Consider the following 19,229-nt stretch of genomic DNA (forward strand, 5'->3'; position numbering starts at 1 on the left):
AGGAGCAGCCCCACTGCAAAGGATCATTTTAAATTTATCAGATTTGGGAGGTGTCATGGCTGACTGCAAGAATTTCTCAGCTAGCTCAATGTGATCTGCCCCAATAGTTGGGCTGGAGACTGGCTTAGTCCATTGTCATACAATGGAGAAGCCCAGCACCTAAACCTTTTAAACAGTATTAAACCAAAACCAAAAATGTAACATATTGCAGCTTACCTATCATTTGATGTGGTGACATTAGTTTTCCTTTTTTAGACCTATTACCCTTTGTTTTTAACCTGGTGATCTGGCTAGTAACACACCTCCTGTATTAGGGTGCCCCCCACTATGGATGAAGGAGCAACAGAGACACCTTTGGACAGCAACATTGTCAGTCTGGGGGAGGGGAGAGTTACTAACAGATTTGGATGCACTAACAAACTGAAGCCAAAATCCAGCTAACAGTATTTAAGTAGTTACAGCAATAACTACTTTATTGGGATAAAGGTTTTATAAATGAATAAAAGCTGATCATTGAAAACACAAAGGAGATATTATTTTCTTTTCTTATTAAAAGCACTCCTGTCAGTGTTAAATGGTTTGTCTCAACCACCTAACTGCTACATCTGCAGGACAGTATGTTCTGTTGAAAAACCGACTTACTGGCAGGATTACCAAATTAAAATCAAGGTAAGAAAGCCTAAAAAATAAAACTAATGCAGCCATCACATCTCAGAATTGGATTTAATACCGCTTTAGGCTTTTGTTAAGACAGACAGCGTTCAAATCTAATGCAACAGATATCTGCCTCTAGACATTAATTATTGGTTCCCAGTCCCCCTGATGCACTGCAGTTTGGTGCATTTTCTGAAAGAGTATCAAAGGTGCAGCATGCAGGACTTTGATGCGCTTTGATGAAAATGCACAGTCTATTAGAAGTCAATGGGGGAGCACCTACAATCACGTCTAAAACACGCATAAAATCAAAGGTAAGCTGCATTTTTTAAACATTGTTTCAAGTTATGCTATGTGAATGAGAACATGTAACAAATATAAATGCTGATGTTATCCCATCACATATGTTTTGGCTGCAAAAGTAAAAATACCCTTTAGGCCTCATGCACACTGGATGTTAAAATAACGTTATAAAAACACCAGTAGCTTTGCAATGCGCTTTTCAAAGTTTTTTTTAACATTTTTGCAATAGCGGTGTTAGCTGTTTTTGGCATTTTTCCGCGTTAGAGTCTTTTTTTTTTCAATGGATCAAAAATTTTAAAAAACGCTGGTGAGTGTTTATCTGCGTTTTTTGAGGTTAGAGCGTTTTTACAGCTGAAAAACTCCTCTCAGAACCCTCTTGTTTTGGTTTTTTTTTAACCACTTCCCTACCCGGCCATAGTAATATGACGTCCACAGATGGGATCTCCCATCCTGGGTGGACGTCATATGACGGCCTGGGCTTCCCGGCCATCTAAGGGGCGCACGCGCCCGCCGCGTTGCTCAGGACCCGGTGTGTGTGCCCGGTGGCCGCAATGTCCGCCGGGCACCCGCGATTGCCCGTTAACCAGGTCGGACCGTGGATCTGTGTGTTTGTAAACACACAGATCCACGTCCTGTCAGTTGAGAGGAGACCGATCTGTGTTCCCTTTACAGCTGAACACTGATCGATCTCCTCCCCTTGTACGTCCCCGCCCCCTACAGTTAGAATCATTCCCTAGGAAACATATTTAACCCCTTGTGTCCCCCTAGTGGTTAACCCCTTCACTGCCTGTCACATTTATACAGTAATCAATGCAATTTTATAGCATTGATCGCTGTATAAATGTGAATGGTCCCAAAAATGTGTCAAAAGTGTCCGAGGTGTCCGCCATAATGTCACAGTCACGAAAAAAAATTGCAATCACCGCTATTACTAGTAAAAAAAAAAAAAAAAAATAATAATTTTTTTTAAAAAATGCCATAAATCTATCCCGTATTTTGTAGACGTTATAACTTTTGCGCAAACCAATCAATATACGCTTATTGCGGGTTTTTTTACCAAAAATATGTAGAAGAATACGTATCGGCCGAAACTGAGGAAAAAATTTGGGTTTTTTTTTAAAATTGGGATATTTATTATAGCAACAAAAAATATTGTGTTTTTTTTTCAAAATTGTCGCTCTTCTTTTGTTTATAGCGCAAAAAATAAAAACCGCAGAGGTGATCAAATACCACCAAAAGAAAGCTCTATTTGTGGGGAAAAAGGGACGTCAATTTTGTTTGGGTACAACGTCGCAGGACCGCGCAGTTGTCATTTACATTGCGACAGCGCTGAAAACTAAAAATTGGTCTGGTAAGGAAGGGGGTGAAAATGCCCGGTATTGAACCGGTTAAAGCCAAAAAACGCCCCAGCCAAAAACTGCTGATAACAGCCTATGTGTGCATGGACACATAGGATAACATGATGGAGAGTTTATTGACTGCAGAAAAAAAAACGTCTGAAGCCAAAAACAGCTGCTGTAAAAATGTCCAAATATGTCCAGTGTGCATGAGGCCTTACAGGTCAGAATTGAAACATCAGATATTGTGACTGGTGCTCTGTATGTTTCCAATAAAGCCAGTTGGCAGCTTCCATGTGTGCATTTAACTGCCAGTCAACCTGCCTTAGTGATGATCACTCTGTCTGCTGGCACATAGATTGTTGTCCCAAAGCAGGAAAATCTCTGCACAGTGTGAGGCTGTATGTGTACTGTATGCATTTTAAAGCGGAACTTTACTCTCTCAATTAGCATTGTCTATTTTTAATCCTTTTTGCTGCTAGCATTAGTAAATAGATAGGAAAGTATATCATATTTACTTGATTTAAATTTTTATTTTACATTTCTTCAGTCACTTTCTGGCTTCCAGGCTTAGGCAAATGATGTCACACATCCCAGAAAAGTCTTCAGGAGGGGTTTTTCCAGCTAAATACATCCTCCTGCCTGCCTGCATGCCTGAGCTAAAGGCAGGTGGATTCCAGGAAGTAAGTGCTACATGAATCATCTGCCTGCCCTTACTCATGATGGTCACGGCCAGAAATGCTGGGAGTGTTTTTCAGATTGATTTCTCAGCAAAAGAAAAGCATTGAGACATGGATGGATGGATGGATGGCTGGATGGGGGAGTTTGCTTTGAATATATAAAAGGAATTAAATAGCATTTTTGGTTTGTGGTGCTCAGATACAATGTAGTTCCACTTTAATATAGGAGCTGATTTCATTCAGAAAAAATTATAAAAATTGTATTCACAAAAGCTGAGCAGTGGCTCTTACTGTATCTAATAAATAGAATCAGTGTTTAATGTGAAAGGTAAAATCTAATTTGATTTCTACTTTTCCTCTCTTTTTGCACTCTTTTTATTGCTCCAAATTTACAGCTACAACTCAAGCAACTAGTAAAAAAACATATATGTGAAGTGCATTGCCTAACAAAACATTTTCAGCCAGTCTTGTGATCCAGACAGCACTGCATAGACAGGTCAGTGAACTCATTTTTCTCCACTGCAGTTTTATTAGAGCTTGGCCACTTACCTGCTCCCTGCCAGCGCAATGAACAATGAAGGAGCATCACCGCACTGTGAGGACATCACTCTGCTCTGTTCTGTCAGTAAACTCTCAGAATTAGCCCAGGTTCACACTGACAGCAGGAATGAAATCATGCGAGTTCAGCTGAACTCGCATGATTTAATTCCCGCATGTCAGTGGCAACTTCGGGGGCAATTTCAGAGACATCTGTGCGGGTTTCTGCAAAGATGTCTATTGAAATCGCCACCCGAAGTTGCCAAAAGTAGTACAGAAACTACTTTTGGCAATCGGTACAGCGCTGATTCGGACGCTGATATTGCAATTTGACATGCCAAATCGCTGCAATGTGAACCAGGGCTAAAGCACTGACAGATCCCCACTTCATCCAGGGCTGGTGCAAGGATTTTTGTCTACTTAGGCGAAGGTGCATTTGGCTGCCACCCTCCTCCCCATCATCCTCCCACCACCCCCTCCACAATGGCAGTCCTGGAGCCATTTTTGAAATTTTTAAATATTTACATGTATTTAAAAATCATTTTAGGCCTAAAGATTACCTAAAAACCTCCAAAATATTGTTTTTATTTTTTTGAAAGCAGACACCCTAGAGAATAAAATGTTGGTAGTTCTAATTTTTTTATGTTACACAACATTAGTGCAACATCTCAGTAAAAAAAATACATTAAAGTGTATTTCTGGGCACATAAATGCAATTTATTACCTAATTTTTTGGGGTAAAATATAAAAGATGTGGTTGTGCCGAGTAAATAGATACCCATGTCAAACCTTAAAATTGCGTGCACCCGCAACGCTTTAAAAGCCCCTACAGGTGATCAGTTTAGAGTTAGGCAGGAACACGGGTGCTAATATTATTGCTCTCACTCTGGTGTTTGCGCTGATATATAAATGGTGTAGGACAATTGGCATTTTTTTATATGTAGCTGCCCCAATGCATGCATTATTGTAGGTTGGGGGGAGGTCTAAAAAATGTTTCATTTTTTTTTTTATGTCTCTTATATGCTTAAAACATTTTTTGGTTTAATTTTTATTTATTTTTACATAACTTTTATTGCTATCACATAGAGGACCAATAGCCCCCTATGTGATAGCTTATAGATGACAGATTCTCTTTATGAAGACACCTGGGGTCTATTAGACCCTGCATGTCTCCACTCTAATCGACTGGAGCTGATGGGACCCAGACAGTGCTCCATCAGCTGCTTTTCCTCCCAGAAAATGATAGCGTCGGTCCAGGAAGTGACGTCACACACGTCAATTCCAGGTCTGTGTATAGAAGAGAGGCTGAGCGGATGGAGGTCCGCTGAGCTCCCACCGCCCCAGCGACACCCGTCATGACAGCACCGGGCCCACAGGTGGGATAGCGGAGCCCGGTGAACATGACGGGGAGAATTGCGCCAGGTGGGGAGAGGCGGCACAGTGGTGGAAGTGATAGGCGGCTTCACAGCCTCTTGTATCACTTCCCATGAAAGCCAACAGTCGGCTTTACTAAAGTACACACACTCTACAGCGGCTGGGAGCATGTAAAAAAAAAAACATGTCTGCAGATTTTACCGCCCCTGTCCTGGTGCCCTTAGGTGGCTGCTTAAGCCACCTGTTGGTAGCGCCAACCCTGACTTTATGACAAATGATGTTTGATGTAAGGATCTCACCCTATGAGCTATTGTATTCTAACAAATTCTAGGTGGATGGAGCGATCCTCACTTCTGCTCGATTGTATTCTGACATCGAGGAAACTGCTGTCAGAATACACAGATTAGTGCTGCAGCCGCTGATCGAAAGCCTTTTTTTCCAACATGCCTGTCCAACAGAAATCAATTGATAGAGCAACTTCTGTTGAGCGCCAGTGGCCTCACATGAATCAAAATTTGTCCGGTCCCTGCTGAACCAGACACATTTCAATGCATCTATGGCCTGCTTAACTGTATCTGTTTGGATGCAGTTGCTGTTCAGCTGACAATTTGTCATCTGGCTCCTTCAGAATCTTCTCACAGTCGGTGTGGTGCGATGCGGTGGGATGACTGCGGTGCCGATTCGCCGATTGCGGCACATCTCAGTGTTTTTTTTTTTCTAATCAAACTTTAGGCTGGGTTCACAGCAGGGGTATGCTGCATCCCTGTTCTCTGTTTTTTTTTGCCTGAATTCGGACCTGAAACAGAGCCAAAGACACACTGCTCCATTAAGAGCCGGTCACAATCTCCTGTCATGCAAATTGGACTCGAGGAAACCCACATCCAATTCACATACGTGTGAACCCAGCCTAACGGAAATGTCGCTCGGTGTGAGGTGGTGGACTTTCATACTGTATTGGAAAAATAAAGTAAGGCCTGCTGTAATTTCTTGCAGTGCACACCTCAGTAATGTGGTGATGTGAATTGGCCAGGTAGGACTCAATGAACTTTGCCTTATCTTGCAGTGGGACTATGGTAGAATAGCCACCCAACTCTGTTCTAACACACCTGGTGTGAATAGACCCTTCATTTTTCAATCAACTTTGCTGAGCTGGGAGGTGCCATCAAGGCCACCCACAGCTCAAATTTTAGCCTATACAGCAAGAATAAGTCAAATATCGAGCTGTTTATGGTCACATTTTTACAAAACGGAACCATGCATACATGGTGTATCTGAATTAGATTGTGTGTTTATATTTGCTTTAAGGTGGTTGTAAAGGCTATTTTTTTTAAAATAAAAAAGAAGTTATACTTACTTGCTGTGTGCAATAGTATTGCACAGAGCAGACCCTATCCTCCTCTTCTGGAGCTGTATGCTGAGGGGACCCCCGTGCAGGCGCTCTCCTGAGCCAGGCTGTGTGTGTCCATAGACACACAGCTTGGCCAAGCCCCCGATCCCTCTTCAACTCTTTGGAGTTGACTGACAGCAGCAGGAGCCAATGGCTCCCACTGCTCTCAACAGAGCCTGTGAGAGCACCAGGAGAAAAGAGCTGCAGTCAGGTGCAAGGCTGGATTTACAAAGGACATGGACGTTTTATTACCTTAAAGCAGGGGTCTCCAAACTTTCTAAACAAAGGGCCAGTTTTTTGTCATTCAAGATTTAGGGGGGCTGGACTGTGGCCAACAGGAGTGGAAATTTTCCAGGCATCAGTGGGCATATACATCACCATATTTGGTATAAGAGGAAGGAATAGTGCCCCATTGTTGGTATCATTGGGAGGAATACTGCCCTATTATTGGTGTAGGTGGGAGAAATTATGTCCCGTTGTTGGGTGTCAGGGGAATAGTCTCTCATAATAGTGAGTGGAATAGTGCCCCAAGGGTTGGATAAAGGCAAGCAAAGGGCTGCAGTTTGGAGACCACTGCCTTAACCACTTCAGCCCCAGAAGGATTTACCCCCTTCCTGACCAGAGCACTTTTTGCGATACGGCACTGCGTCGTTTTAACTGACAATTGCACGGTTGTGCGACGTTGCACCCAAACAAAATTGATCTCCTTTTTTTCCCCACAAATAGAGCTTTCTTTTGGTGGTATTTGATCACCTCTGCGGTTTTTATTTTTTGTGCTATAAACAAAAAAAGAGCGACAATTTTGAAAAAAATATTTTTTGCTTTTTGCTATAATAAATATTCCCAAAAAAATATATAAAAAAACAAATTTCTTTCTCAGTTAAGGCCGATATGTATTCTTCTACATATTTTTGGTAAAAAAAAAAAAAATCGCAATAAGCGTATATTGATTGGTTTGCGCAAAAGTTATAGCGGCTACAAAATAAGGGATAGTTTTATGGCATTTTTATTATTATTATTTTTTTTTTTTTAGTAATGGCGGCGATCTGTGATTTTTATTGTGACTGGGAAATTATGGCGGACACATCGGACACTTTTGACACTATTTTGAGACCATTGTCATTTATACAGCGATCAGTGCTATAAAAATGCACTGATTACTGTGTAAATGACACTGGCAGGGAAGGGGTTAAACACTAGGGGGCAATCAAGGGGTTAAGTGTGTCCCAGGGAGGTGTTCTAACTGTGGGCGGATTGTCTCATTAGAACATGACAGAGATCACTGCTCCCGATGACAGGGAGCAGTAGACAATTGCGCGGTCATGCGACGTTGCACCCAAACAAAATTGACCTCCTTTTTTTCCCACAAATAGAGCTTTCTTTTGGTGGTATTTGATCATCTCTGCGGTTTTTATTTTTTGCGCTATAAACAAAAAAGAGCGACAATTTTGAAAAAAAGCAATATTTTTTACTTTTTACTATAATAAATATTCCCAAAAAATATATAGAAAAACACATTTCTTTCTCAGTTTAGGCCGATATGTATTCTTCTACAAATTTTTGTTAAAAAAAAAATCGCAATAAGCGTATATTGATTGGTTTGCGTACCTGTATGCCCATTTGCCCAGCCATGCCATTGTGCCGACGTATATCGCTGTGCGCTGGTCGGCAAGGGGTTAAAGTATATGTAAATTCTCACCTTGTAAAACACCCCATTTAGTTTAAAATAGAATTGAAAGGCAAACATTTGTGTATAGATATAAAAAAACATAAATTCCCTTTTTTCCCATTTTTATAACTGATCGCATTCCCTCTGTTCCCAGCTGCATGGAGAGCTGAAGGAGAAGAAACAGCAGTACACTGGTCTTCCAGTGAGTGGCTGTACAAAGGGGAGAGGGGAGCGTGTCAGCTCAAGTGTGATCATTAGAGGAGTGCAGACAACTAGAAAACTGACCACACTGTGCTCTCATGCATAGTGTAGTAAGTTTTTAATAGAAAAGCAGAGGGACTGGCAGGAACACCAGAAATTTTATACAAAGGAAAAATAGGATACATTTTCCTACAAGTATATGGTACAGCAGGCAGATATCATTGAAATTTTGGGTTTACATATTATTTAATGCAGAGAATGCATTGAGGTAAAAACCTGTAGAGTTCAGAACCACTGTAATGCCCCGTACACACGGTCGGACTTTGTTCGGACATTCCGACAACAAAATCCTAGGATTTTTTCCGACGGATGTTGGCTCAAACTTGTCTTGCATACACACGGTCACACAAAGTTGTCGGAAAATCCGATCATTCTGAACACGGTGACGTAAAACACGTACGTTGGGACTATAAATGGGGCAGTGGCCAATAGCTTTCATCTCTTAATTTATTCTGAGCATGCGTGGCACTTTGTGCGTCGGATTTGTGTACACACGATCGGAATTTCCGACAAAATTTTACATCCTGCTCTCAAACTTTGTGTGTCGGAAAATCCGATGGAAAATGTGTGATGGAGCCTACACACGGTCGTAATTTACGACAACAAGGTCCTTTCACACATTTTCCGTCGGAAAATCCGACCGTGTGTACGGGGCATTAGACTGCCATCTTTCCAAGGTAACAAGTAAAGACACCTTAAAGCAGAAATTCATCCTAAAAAGGGAAGTTTGGCATTATGTCCCCCTCCTCCCCTCCTTTCAACACTTTTGAACTTTTTTTTTGGGGGGGGGGTTCTTGGCTTTGGACAGGTGGGCGTCCTTTTATTAAAAGTCAGCTGAAGATCATCTTTAAAGCAAAAGAAAATCCTATGTCAATTTTTAAAGCAGTATTAACTGCTTGCCAACCCCATTACTTAGATTTACAGTGGCAAGGTGGTACTCTTGTGCTGGATCACGTGCACTTCTGGGTAGGGGGCACGCAAGTGCGCCGAGGCTGTACTATGATTAGACACAGTATAAGCCGATCAGTGGGTGCCGGCCAATGGATGTCTGCTGGCACCTGCCGATCAGCAAGGAGAGACACAGAACAGAGCTCTGCCTATGTAAACAAGGCAGAGCTCTGTCCTGTCGGCAGGGATCTGATGGAATATTATCCATCAGATCCCTTAGTAAAAACAGCAAACATACTGTACACAAATACTGGTTAGGCACATATTTAACCCTTTGATCGCCCCAGATGTTTAACCCCATCCCAGCCAGTGTCATCAGTACAGTAACAGTGCATATTTTTAGCACTGATTCCCACAAAATGTCAAAAGTGTCAGTTAATGCCTGATTGGCCGCCGCAATATCGCAGTCCAGCTATAAGTCTTTGATTCCCGCCATTGCTAGTAAAAAAAATAAATAAATAAAAATTCTGGTATATATCCCATAGTTTGTAGATGCTTGTGTATAGTGTTGCATGACCATGTAAGTGTCAGTTAAAGTAACGCAGTACCGTATCACAAAAAATGGCCTAGTCATGAAGGAAGATAAATCTTCGAAGTGGTCAAACCCATAAGCAAACATTTGTTATATTGCAGCTTACCAATTTTTAGATGGTTTGGTCAGGTGATCCCACAGTCCTGGCTCCCCTGTGGCAGTGAGCAACTACTGCAGGGGAAAAGAGGGAGCATTGACAACGGCTGGGCCACGGGAGCATCAGGGTGACGTCACGACTCCCACAATTCAGAGCTGTTGATAAGCACTCCCTAACACAGAGCTGCAGGATCATGTGACCTGACTGAAGCAGATTAAAACTAGGTAAGTATACACATTTTTTTTTATACAGGTTAGGCGAGATAGGTAGGAGGAGGGGAAGGGAACATTTTTAACCACTTGCTTACTGGGCACTTAAACCCCCCTCCTATCCAGACCAATTTTCAGCTTTCAGTGCTGACGCACTTTGAATGACAATTGCGCGGTCATGCTACACTGTACCCAAATGAAATTTTTATCATTTTTTCCCCACAAATAGAGCTCTCTTTTGGTGGTATTTGATCACCTCTGCGGTTTGTATTTTTGTTAAAAAAATGTAAAAAGCCTGAATTAAAAAAAAAAATTATTTTTTTATATTTTGTTATAAAAAAATTAAAACAGGTAATTTTTCTCCTTCATTGATGTACGCTGATGAGGCGGCACTGATGGGCACCGATAGGCGGCCGTGATAGGCACTGATGGGTGGCAGTGATGGGCAATGATGGGTGGCAATAATGGGCACTATCAGTTAAACTGATAGGCAGCACTGCTAGGTGGCACTGATTGGCACTACTGGTGGGCATTGATAGCTGGCACTTGTGGGCACTGATAAGTGGCACTTGTGGGCACTGATAGGTGGCACTGTGAGCACTGATGGGTGGCACTGTGGGCATTGTTAGGTGGCACTGTGGGCGCTGTTATATGGGCACAGATGAGGCAGATGTGCCTCTTCCACTTCGGGACCGATGTCCCTCGCATCCGAGCCGGCGTGAGTAGAAAAAAAAGCCGATTACCGATCTTTTGTTTACATCATGTGATCAGCTGTCATTGGCTGACAGCTGATCACATGGTAAGGGGCTGGGACCGGCCCCTTACTTGGATCGGTGAGCACCTGAGTCTCAGTGACTCGGCGATCACAGCTCGCTCGGCACGCGCCCCGCGTGCACTGCGGAGGCCGTCATATGATGGCCTCCCGGGAATTCAGGTCCGCGCTGTGGCCATCATTCGGTGGTTAAGATTAGACATAGTTAGCGTTTTCTTCCACTTTAATGGCTGTTATAGGTAAGAGCTCCATTTTCCAACCACATATCATGTACGATATAGCTGTCATCTGAAGTTCTATCTTCTAACTTTTACAAGGGTTGTGTTGGAAATCTTGTCTTAGCTCTCTATCTGGTTTTTAGACAAGTTGGGACTTGTACCAAATAAATACATGAACATACATGGGGTAAAGTGCACACTGGTGGTAATCACGTAATAGAAAGCGCTACTCACTGCAGGCCAGATCACTCCTGCGTAACCTTCAAAGGACTCCTGGATAATAATTTCGTACCCTGCAAACCAGAGGTTCTCTTTCCCAAAGCAGGAGTAGACAGTAGGAGCCCATGCCTTGAAGGGCTGGATACATGGTTTGAGGTCACAGGTGACATCTAAAACAAGAACACACAAAAAGCTACATTAAGGAAATCCTATTGCTTGGCCAAAATCGGACTTCTGTGCAGTCCACTGCAGGCACATTTTACTGGCAAATATAATAAACAAGTCTGGTGCCGCTATCAGAATAAAATAATGAGATTGCTAGAAAAATAATTACCGATCCCCGGATGACAGCTGCACAATCTGTAGCATAGCAGAGAAGACATTTGAAAGTCTAGCAACATAGTATAAAATCCAATCTTCTTTATTAGTATTCCATCAAGACATAAAGGGGGTTCAATATACAAACGAGTTGACATGTTTCAGTCCTCACAGGGTCCTTGGTTACAACTGAGGCCCCTGTGAGGACTGAAACGCGTCAACCTGTTTGTATACTGAAACCCCTTTTATGTCTTGATGGAATACTAATAAAGAAAATGTGGATTTTAAACTGTGTTGGTGGACCTTCGTATGTCTTCCATGCTATGCTACAGATATTACTGGCACCTGTGTAGTGCACTTTGAACTGACACTGACTGGAGGACAAGCGCACTCAACAGACGCCATGATTGAAAAACTGAAGCCATGACATTTCTGGGGGGCGTTCTGTACATCATCTGTGTATAGAATGCCTCTAAGTTGCCACTTTGCACTTTACAGAAAATGACAGCACTGCACATTGAAAAGGAAAATAATTTTTTAATAACTTTATATTACAATATCGGCTTGTGTCGCAAATTGCATACGCTATATTATTTTATTTGCAATATTTTTTCCCACAAAAGTGACGTTACCCTTTAATGATTTGTTAAGAACTTGAACATATGGTACTTTCTATCTCACTGAAGCCTTGGCTGGGTTCACACTATTGAGAATTGGATGTGTGTTTCCCCGCATCCAATTTGCATTACGGGAGAGTGTGACCAGCTCTCAATGTACACGGTTCACACATCTCCGGGACAGCCGCGGAGCGCACAGCAGAAGAGTCCTGATTCTTCATTCATGTAAAGATGTAAAAATAGTCATCTAAGTACACAGAGCATATATCACACCGTATAGACTTCAAAATGTAAATCCTGGTTGCTCTTCTAAGTGCTGGAGGTGTGGAGCATCTCGGGGGGATTTCACACACATCTTTTGGACTTGCCCATGTATAGCTAATTTTTGGGTGGAGGTGGTGAATTTATTAAACTCTATCACCTCTGTTCCTTTACCGGTTTCAATGTCTGTTTGCTGGGTTTGGTAGAAGCTATTACCCCTGTAATGACTGAGCGAATATTTATTAATACAACATTATTCTATGCAAGAAAAGCCATTGCATTATACTGGAACAAACCCTGTCTTCCTATGCTTTTATATTGGAAACAATTGATAAATAATCATCTTCAATTGTATAGAGACACCTATAGGAATAGGGGTTGCCCTAATAAGTATGATAAAGTCTGGGCAGAGTGGTTGGACAAATCGTACACAGCATCTAATATAGATGGGGGTAATGATTCATAGTATGGGTGTTCCCTATATGGCAGTGATGGTGAACCTTGGCACCCCAGATGTTTTGGAACTAAATTTCCCATGATGCTCAACTACATTACAGAGTGCATGAGCATTATGGGAAACGTAGTTCCAAAACATCTGGGGTGCCAAGGTTCGCCATCACTGCTATAGGGGATACCTGGGGCTATTGGTGATAGAGGGGACCAAGGTTTTCTTCCTCCTGTTCCCATAGTATATGGGGTGAGGCTTGACATTTGAATGGATACATGGGATGGCCTAAAAAAAATATAAAATATTTTCTTTGGTAATTACTATAATCTTTGTTTCTTTTTTTCCTTTTTTGCTATGCAATGTGATGGGATCGTGTTATTCTACTAAAATATTTCAGATTCAATGTGTATGATGTGTTGTCATGTTTTGTTTGTTTGTCTAAAAACAACCACAAATGAAGTGGTTGCTCTCTTATCTCTATCTATCACAGCAATAAGTCCTTCGCCTTTTGGATATTTAATGCAGCAAAAACTTTAAAGCGGAGTTCCACTCAAAAGTAGAAGTTCCGCTTTAGGGACCCCTCGCCCCCTTACATGCCACATTTGGCATGTCATTTTTTTTTGGGGGGGGGGGGGCTAGTGGGTACCTAGTCTTGACAGGTACCTGCTCCCACTTTCACTCTCGTCGCCTAGGCGACTTGTGCAGAAGTTCTCCTCTCCCCCTCCCTGCAATCTTCTGGGACACGTCACAGGTCCCAGAAGATTGCCTGGCCATTGAGTGCGACTCATGCATGCGCAGTGCACACCCGGCTGTGAAGCTGCGGGGTGCCACAGCCGGGTGCCCACACTTGTAATGCAAGCGCCGGGGAGAAGCAAGGGAGAGAAGCGAGCGTTTGGGTGGCTGCATTGCTGAATCGTGGGGCAGGTGAGTGTGTGTTTATTAAAAGTCAGCAGCTACACTTTTTGTAGCTGCTGACTTTTAATAAACACAAAAACGACTGGAACTCTGGATCTGGCCAGTAACATGTTAAGCTGACCATACACTGATCCAGCAGAGACCATTTACATTTCAGTGTGTGGCCTCCCCTCTCAACAGAAATAGATCATTTATCCACTTAAAGACTGGCCACCGCATATATACGGCTCTATTGCGCGAGATACTGTGGGCGGGTGCGCGAGAGCCAATCCGTGGGTCCGGCGGACCTGATGTCTGCTGGCCACCCGTGATCGCTCCACATATACACTTTAAAAGCCTTTTCTTCTAATGCGGATTCTGTGGATGATTAGTTAACACTTGGGTAGGTAATTATCGGTAAATATTGTTGTACAATTCTACAATTATGCTTCACTAGAGGGAGTCTTTCCTGACACATAAGATATGGGAGAGTGCGTATTTTCATACATTTCCGAGTAGGATGTTTGAGAGGGAGAGTGGCCAATAAGAATCCTAATATTTTAGCCTGCGTGAACAGTTAGAGCATACCAACTTTTCGATACTTTAGAGTGCCTTGATTTTAGCTAGGTGGTTTTTATTGTCTTTTTTTTTATTGTGCATTTGTTTCTGTTTGTTTATTTTTGCTTTGTGATTGAGCCTGGGTACTGTTAACTTCAAAACCTGCAATAAAAATAATAAATAAAAAAGTCTTTTCCTAGTGTATATATTTCACTAATCATATCACAGTAGCTATCCCTGTACAATAAACCTATAAACTGACTTGCCATACACTACATTAATAGCAGCATTTAGTAAATATGGCCATCTATGTGTTGAGATAAAAGATTTGGCTATAATAGTAAATCTATGTATATTATTGACATAAACAAGGCTTTTGTATATGTCTCTGGAGAAAGAAATAACACTAAATATTGTCAATAGTGTATTTATCTGAATACAGAGATAAAACCCTGCAATCTTCAGTCTCCTTGCCTCATTAGAACCCTAGAGCAGTCTTCATGCTGTTGATCACCACCCAGGCACATTATAGGATGGTGTGCTGTCCTAAGGATTGCATCTACAGGTAGTCACACAGAAATCTTTCTGCCCACTAATAATATATAAAGCAATGTTTGAAAAGCTTCACATCATCCTGTTTATTTCAAAATGCTTGGGAGATTTCAACATGTATGTAAACAAAGGCATACTAAAGAGCTGGTATGCATGCACTTCTGTAGCCTGATCTCCAAGTCATCAGTATTGAATAACAGGATGACATGATCAGGGAGACTGGATCCAGCTTAGCATGCAATGTCTGATCACACACACACATGGTGTACCTACCTTTCCCCAGTTGAGGGGTCTGTAGAAATTGGGGATCTGACACTTCCTGCTGCTCTCTTCCCTCCTGATCATCCACAGTTTCATCAGATCCCTCCCAGCTGTCTTCCTCCTCTGCAGGGGAGAGCACAGGCTGCACACAGGACATACACTCCAAACGCTCAGCATCCATAGCAGGTGCCCTGAGCACAGGGGAGAAGACACAGAGTAGCAGTGATCAGTCAGTGGAGCTCATCCTCTAGCTCTCCTCTTATGGTGTGTATGTAAGGAGGGGGTCTCCTGAGAGCCTAGGGGCTGGCTGGGATCTGGAGAAGATTGCAGAAGGATGGTGCTGTGCCTGGGATTGCAGTCTGCGCTCTGATTATGTATCTGATCCACCTCTAGGAAGGAGACACAAAGCCTTCTCCTGGCATGTGTAGTGCTGTGAGTAACCTAATAGTCCACCTAGGCTGCAGGCATAACCCTACAACCAGTAGGATCTGATCACTGGGGAATGATGCAACTTATATACCACTTTGTGACAGCTTCAACCTTTCCATGTTCTAAGGAGTGATGGCAAATAACAAACTGACCACCATTCCCACAATACCTAAACAGGTAGAAGATAGGCTACAGCTCCAATATTGTCTGATTTCACTATGTTTCCTATGATGCTGCCACTAAAAGAAGTAGAAGTCCCTAATATCACTATCTATGGCCAACATGTACAATTCGTTATTAAATTGGTTCTAAAGTCAAGACATATTTTACCTTTAGGGTTCATTTACACTTGCTTCGACTTTAACACGCATTAAAACCCCTACCGCTTCAACATGCTTTATTGATGTGTTTTTGGTGCTTCAGTGATGCTTTTTTGAAGCGTTATTGACACTTGGAAAATGCCCTGTGTGTGTTGATTTTCAATTAGTTTTAAAGGGGTCTAGTAGAACCCCAGCTCAGTAGTACCCCCAACTTAGAAGATCCCAGCTCATTAGTACCCCTGTTCAGCGGACCCCCAGCTCATTGGTACACTCGTTCAACACATTCACAGCTTATTAGTACCCTCTTTAAGCAGATCTCCTGCTCAGTGCAAGCTCTGCTGAACTCTTACTCAGTAATAACCCCCAGCTCTGCTGGTCCCCCACTCAGTAGTAACCCCCCTGCTCTGCTGGTCCCCCACTCAGCAGTCACTTCCAGCTCTGCTGATCCCCCAACTGAGTAGTAACTTCCAGCACTGCTGATCCCCCACTCAGTAGTAACTTCCAGCTCTGCTGAACCCTTACTCAGTAATAACCCCCAGCTCTGCTGGTCTCCCATTCAGTAGTAACTTCCAGCTCTGCTGATCCCCCACTCAGCAGTAACCCCCAGCTCTGCTAGACCCCCACTCAGTAGTAACCTCCCTGCTCTGCTGGTCCCCCACTCAGCAGTCACTTCCAGCTCTGCTGATCCCCCAACTGAGTAGTAACTTCCAGCACTGCTGATCCCCCACTCAGTAATAACCCCTAGCTCTGCTGATCCCCCACTTAGTAGTAACATCCAGCTCTGCCAATCCCCCACTCAATAGTAAACGCCAGCTCTGCTGACCCCCTATTCAGTAGTAACTTCCAGCTCTGCTGATCCCCCACTCAGTAGTAACTTCCAGCTCTGCTGATCGCATACTCAGTAGTAACTTCCAGCTCTGCTGATCCCCCACTAAGTAGTAACTTCCGGTACTGCTGATCCCCCACTCGAAAGTAACTTCCAGCTTTTCTGATCCCCCACTCAGCAGTAACCCCCAGCTCTGCTAGTCCCCCACTCAGTAGTAACCCCCCTGCTCTGCTGGTCCCCCACTCAGCAGTCACTTCCAGCTCTGCTGATCCCCCAACTGAGTAGTAACTTCCAGCACTGCTGATCCCCCACTCAGTAGTAACTTCCAGCTCTGCTGAACTCTTACTCAGTAATAACCCCCAGCTCTGCTGGTCCCCCACTCAGTAGTAACCCCCCTGCTCTGCTGGTCCCCCACTCAGCAGTCACTTCCAGCTCTGCTGATCCCCCAACTGAGTAGTAACTTCCAGCACTGCTGATCCCCCACTCAGTAGTAACTTCCAGCTCTGCTGAACCCCATACTCAGTAATAACCCCCAGCTCTGCTGGTCTCCCATTCAGTAGTAACTTCCAGCTCTGCTGATCCCCCACTCAGCAGTAACCCCCAGCTCTGCTAGACCCCCACTCAGTAGTAACCTCCCTGCTCTGCTGGTCCCCCACTCAGCAGTCACTTCCAGCTCTGCTGATCCCCCAACTGAGTAGTAACTTCCAGCACTGCTGATCCCCCACTCAGTAATAACCCCTAGCTCTGCTGATCCCCCACTTAGTAGTAACATCCAGCTCTGCCAATCCCCCACTCAATAGTAAACGCCAGCTCTGCTGACCCCCTATTCAGTAGTAACTTCCAGCTCTGCTGATCCCCCACTCAGTAGTAACTTCCAGCTCTGCTGATCGCATACTCAGTAGTAACTTCCAGCTCTGCTGATCCCCCACTAAGTAGTAACTTCTGGTACTGCTGATCCCCCACTCGAAAGTAACTTCCAGCTTTTCTGATCCCCCACTCAGTAGTAACCCCCAGCTCTGCTGGTCCCCCACTCAGTAGTAACTTCCAGCTCTGCTGTTCCCCCACTCAGTAGTAACTTCCAGCTCTACTGTTCCTCCACTCAGTAGTAACTCCCAGCTTTACTGATCCCCTGCTCAACAGTAACCTCCAGCTCTGTTGATCCCCCACTCAGTAGTAACATCCAGCTCTACTGATCCCCCACTCAGTAGAAACCCCCAGCTCTGCTGTTCCCCCACTCGATAATAACTTCCAGCTCTGCTGATCCCCCACTCAATAGTAACCCCCAGCTCTGCTGATTCCCCAATCAGTAGTAACCTCCAGCTCTGCTGATCCTCCTCTCTCTCCCTGGTCCCTGCTTACCTTCCACTGTAGTGTTCCCATGTTGCACACCATGTGTGCCATCTGCTAGTTGCCCTGCTCCAGTCCAGACCCCGCTCTCCTTCCTGCTGCTTCACACTGCACACCAGATGTGAAGTCTGCGCCAGATACTCCCAGAATATATACACATGAACCAGAAGTGACTGCTGATGACATCTTCCTGTTTCGCTAATTGGTCTCCCAGTGCATCCTGGGATATCTCATACCTGTAATACCTCCAAAACAAAGCAAAGCCAACACTGAATAAAAGCCTCTCAAAAGCTGCAGGTGCTGTAAGCGAGCATTGTCATAGACTTCTATGGAGGCTTTGAAGATACTTTGAAGCACCATGAAATCGACATGGGGTATAATTTTTGAAGCAAACCAAACACAACGTGTGGACAGGACTGTAAGCTTACCATTTTATTTAGTGACTGGGGTTTTAAAATGCTTTTTAGAGCATTTTAAAAAAGTGGGTCCAATTTTGAAGCAAGTGTAAATGAGCCCTTAATGTAGAACTATAGGCAAAACTTTTTTTTTTTATTTCCTCTCTATTAATTTTCTGGGGGCAACCCAAAATTTGTGATTTTCTTTTCCTTTTACTTTCAATGATAATGGTACACAGGACAAATAGAGAAAGTGAATCTCCTTAACGGTGGCACAGACAGCAATGAAAACCTAATAGCTGTTCTAATCCCTCTTCAGTCTATCCAAAACGAAAAAAAAAAGTTTTGTCTTTAGTTATACTTCAATGCATTCCCGGTATTAAGCCCAAAACCAAAAATGTAATGCATAGTTGCCAACATTGAAAAAAAATTTTAGGGACACTTTTTTGGCTGTAGGCGGAATCTTGTTTTAATTAGGGGGCGGGGCATGCATTTGTAGGCGTGACAAAGGGGAAAAGCAAAAATGTGGTGTGCAAAAATGGGCGTGGTTTACGCAAAATAGTGGGCGTGTCTTAAATGGGCGTGGCTCAAAGGGGGTGTGGTTAGAGTCTGAGATGAATGAGGGATGGAGAGGGAAAGGGGGGGGGGGGGGGATGGAGGGACAGCAGCCCTAGATCCTACACAACAATGGAAATATGTGTATTCTAGAAAGTTTAACAATCAGCAGATAAAGATACTCCAAACACCTGGTGTTAGCATTTCAATCATCCCGGCACCATGGTTGTTATGGTGTCAGGATGATTGAA

The 19,229-nt window shown here is 43.4% G+C and overlaps 1 protein-coding gene across 2 annotated transcripts in view; it reads right to left on the reverse strand.

Moving 5' to 3' along the window:
* Window positions 1-19,229, reverse strand: part of METTL21C (methyltransferase 21C, AARS1 lysine) — a 63,437-nt gene that overhangs the window by 20,163 nt on the left and 24,045 nt on the right. The window contains exons 2-3 of one of the 2 annotated variants that reach the window (XM_073614453.1): window positions 15,119-15,297; window positions 11,213-11,367 (exon numbers count right to left, since the gene is read on the reverse strand). In XM_073614453.1, coding sequence (XP_073470554.1) covers window positions 11,213-11,367; window positions 15,119-15,287 — 324 coding nt within the window. In that variant the 5' untranslated portion in view covers window positions 15,288-15,297. Of the gene's footprint in view, window positions 1-11,212; window positions 11,368-15,118; window positions 15,608-19,229 lie in introns of those variants that run through there. The other variant, XM_073614452.1, reaches the window with a different exon arrangement.

This window comes from Aquarana catesbeiana, linkage group LG02 (assembly GCF_042186555.1).
Source record: "Aquarana catesbeiana isolate 2022-GZ linkage group LG02, ASM4218655v1, whole genome shotgun sequence".
Lineage (NCBI taxonomy): Eukaryota > Metazoa > Chordata > Amphibia > Anura > Ranidae > Aquarana > Aquarana catesbeiana.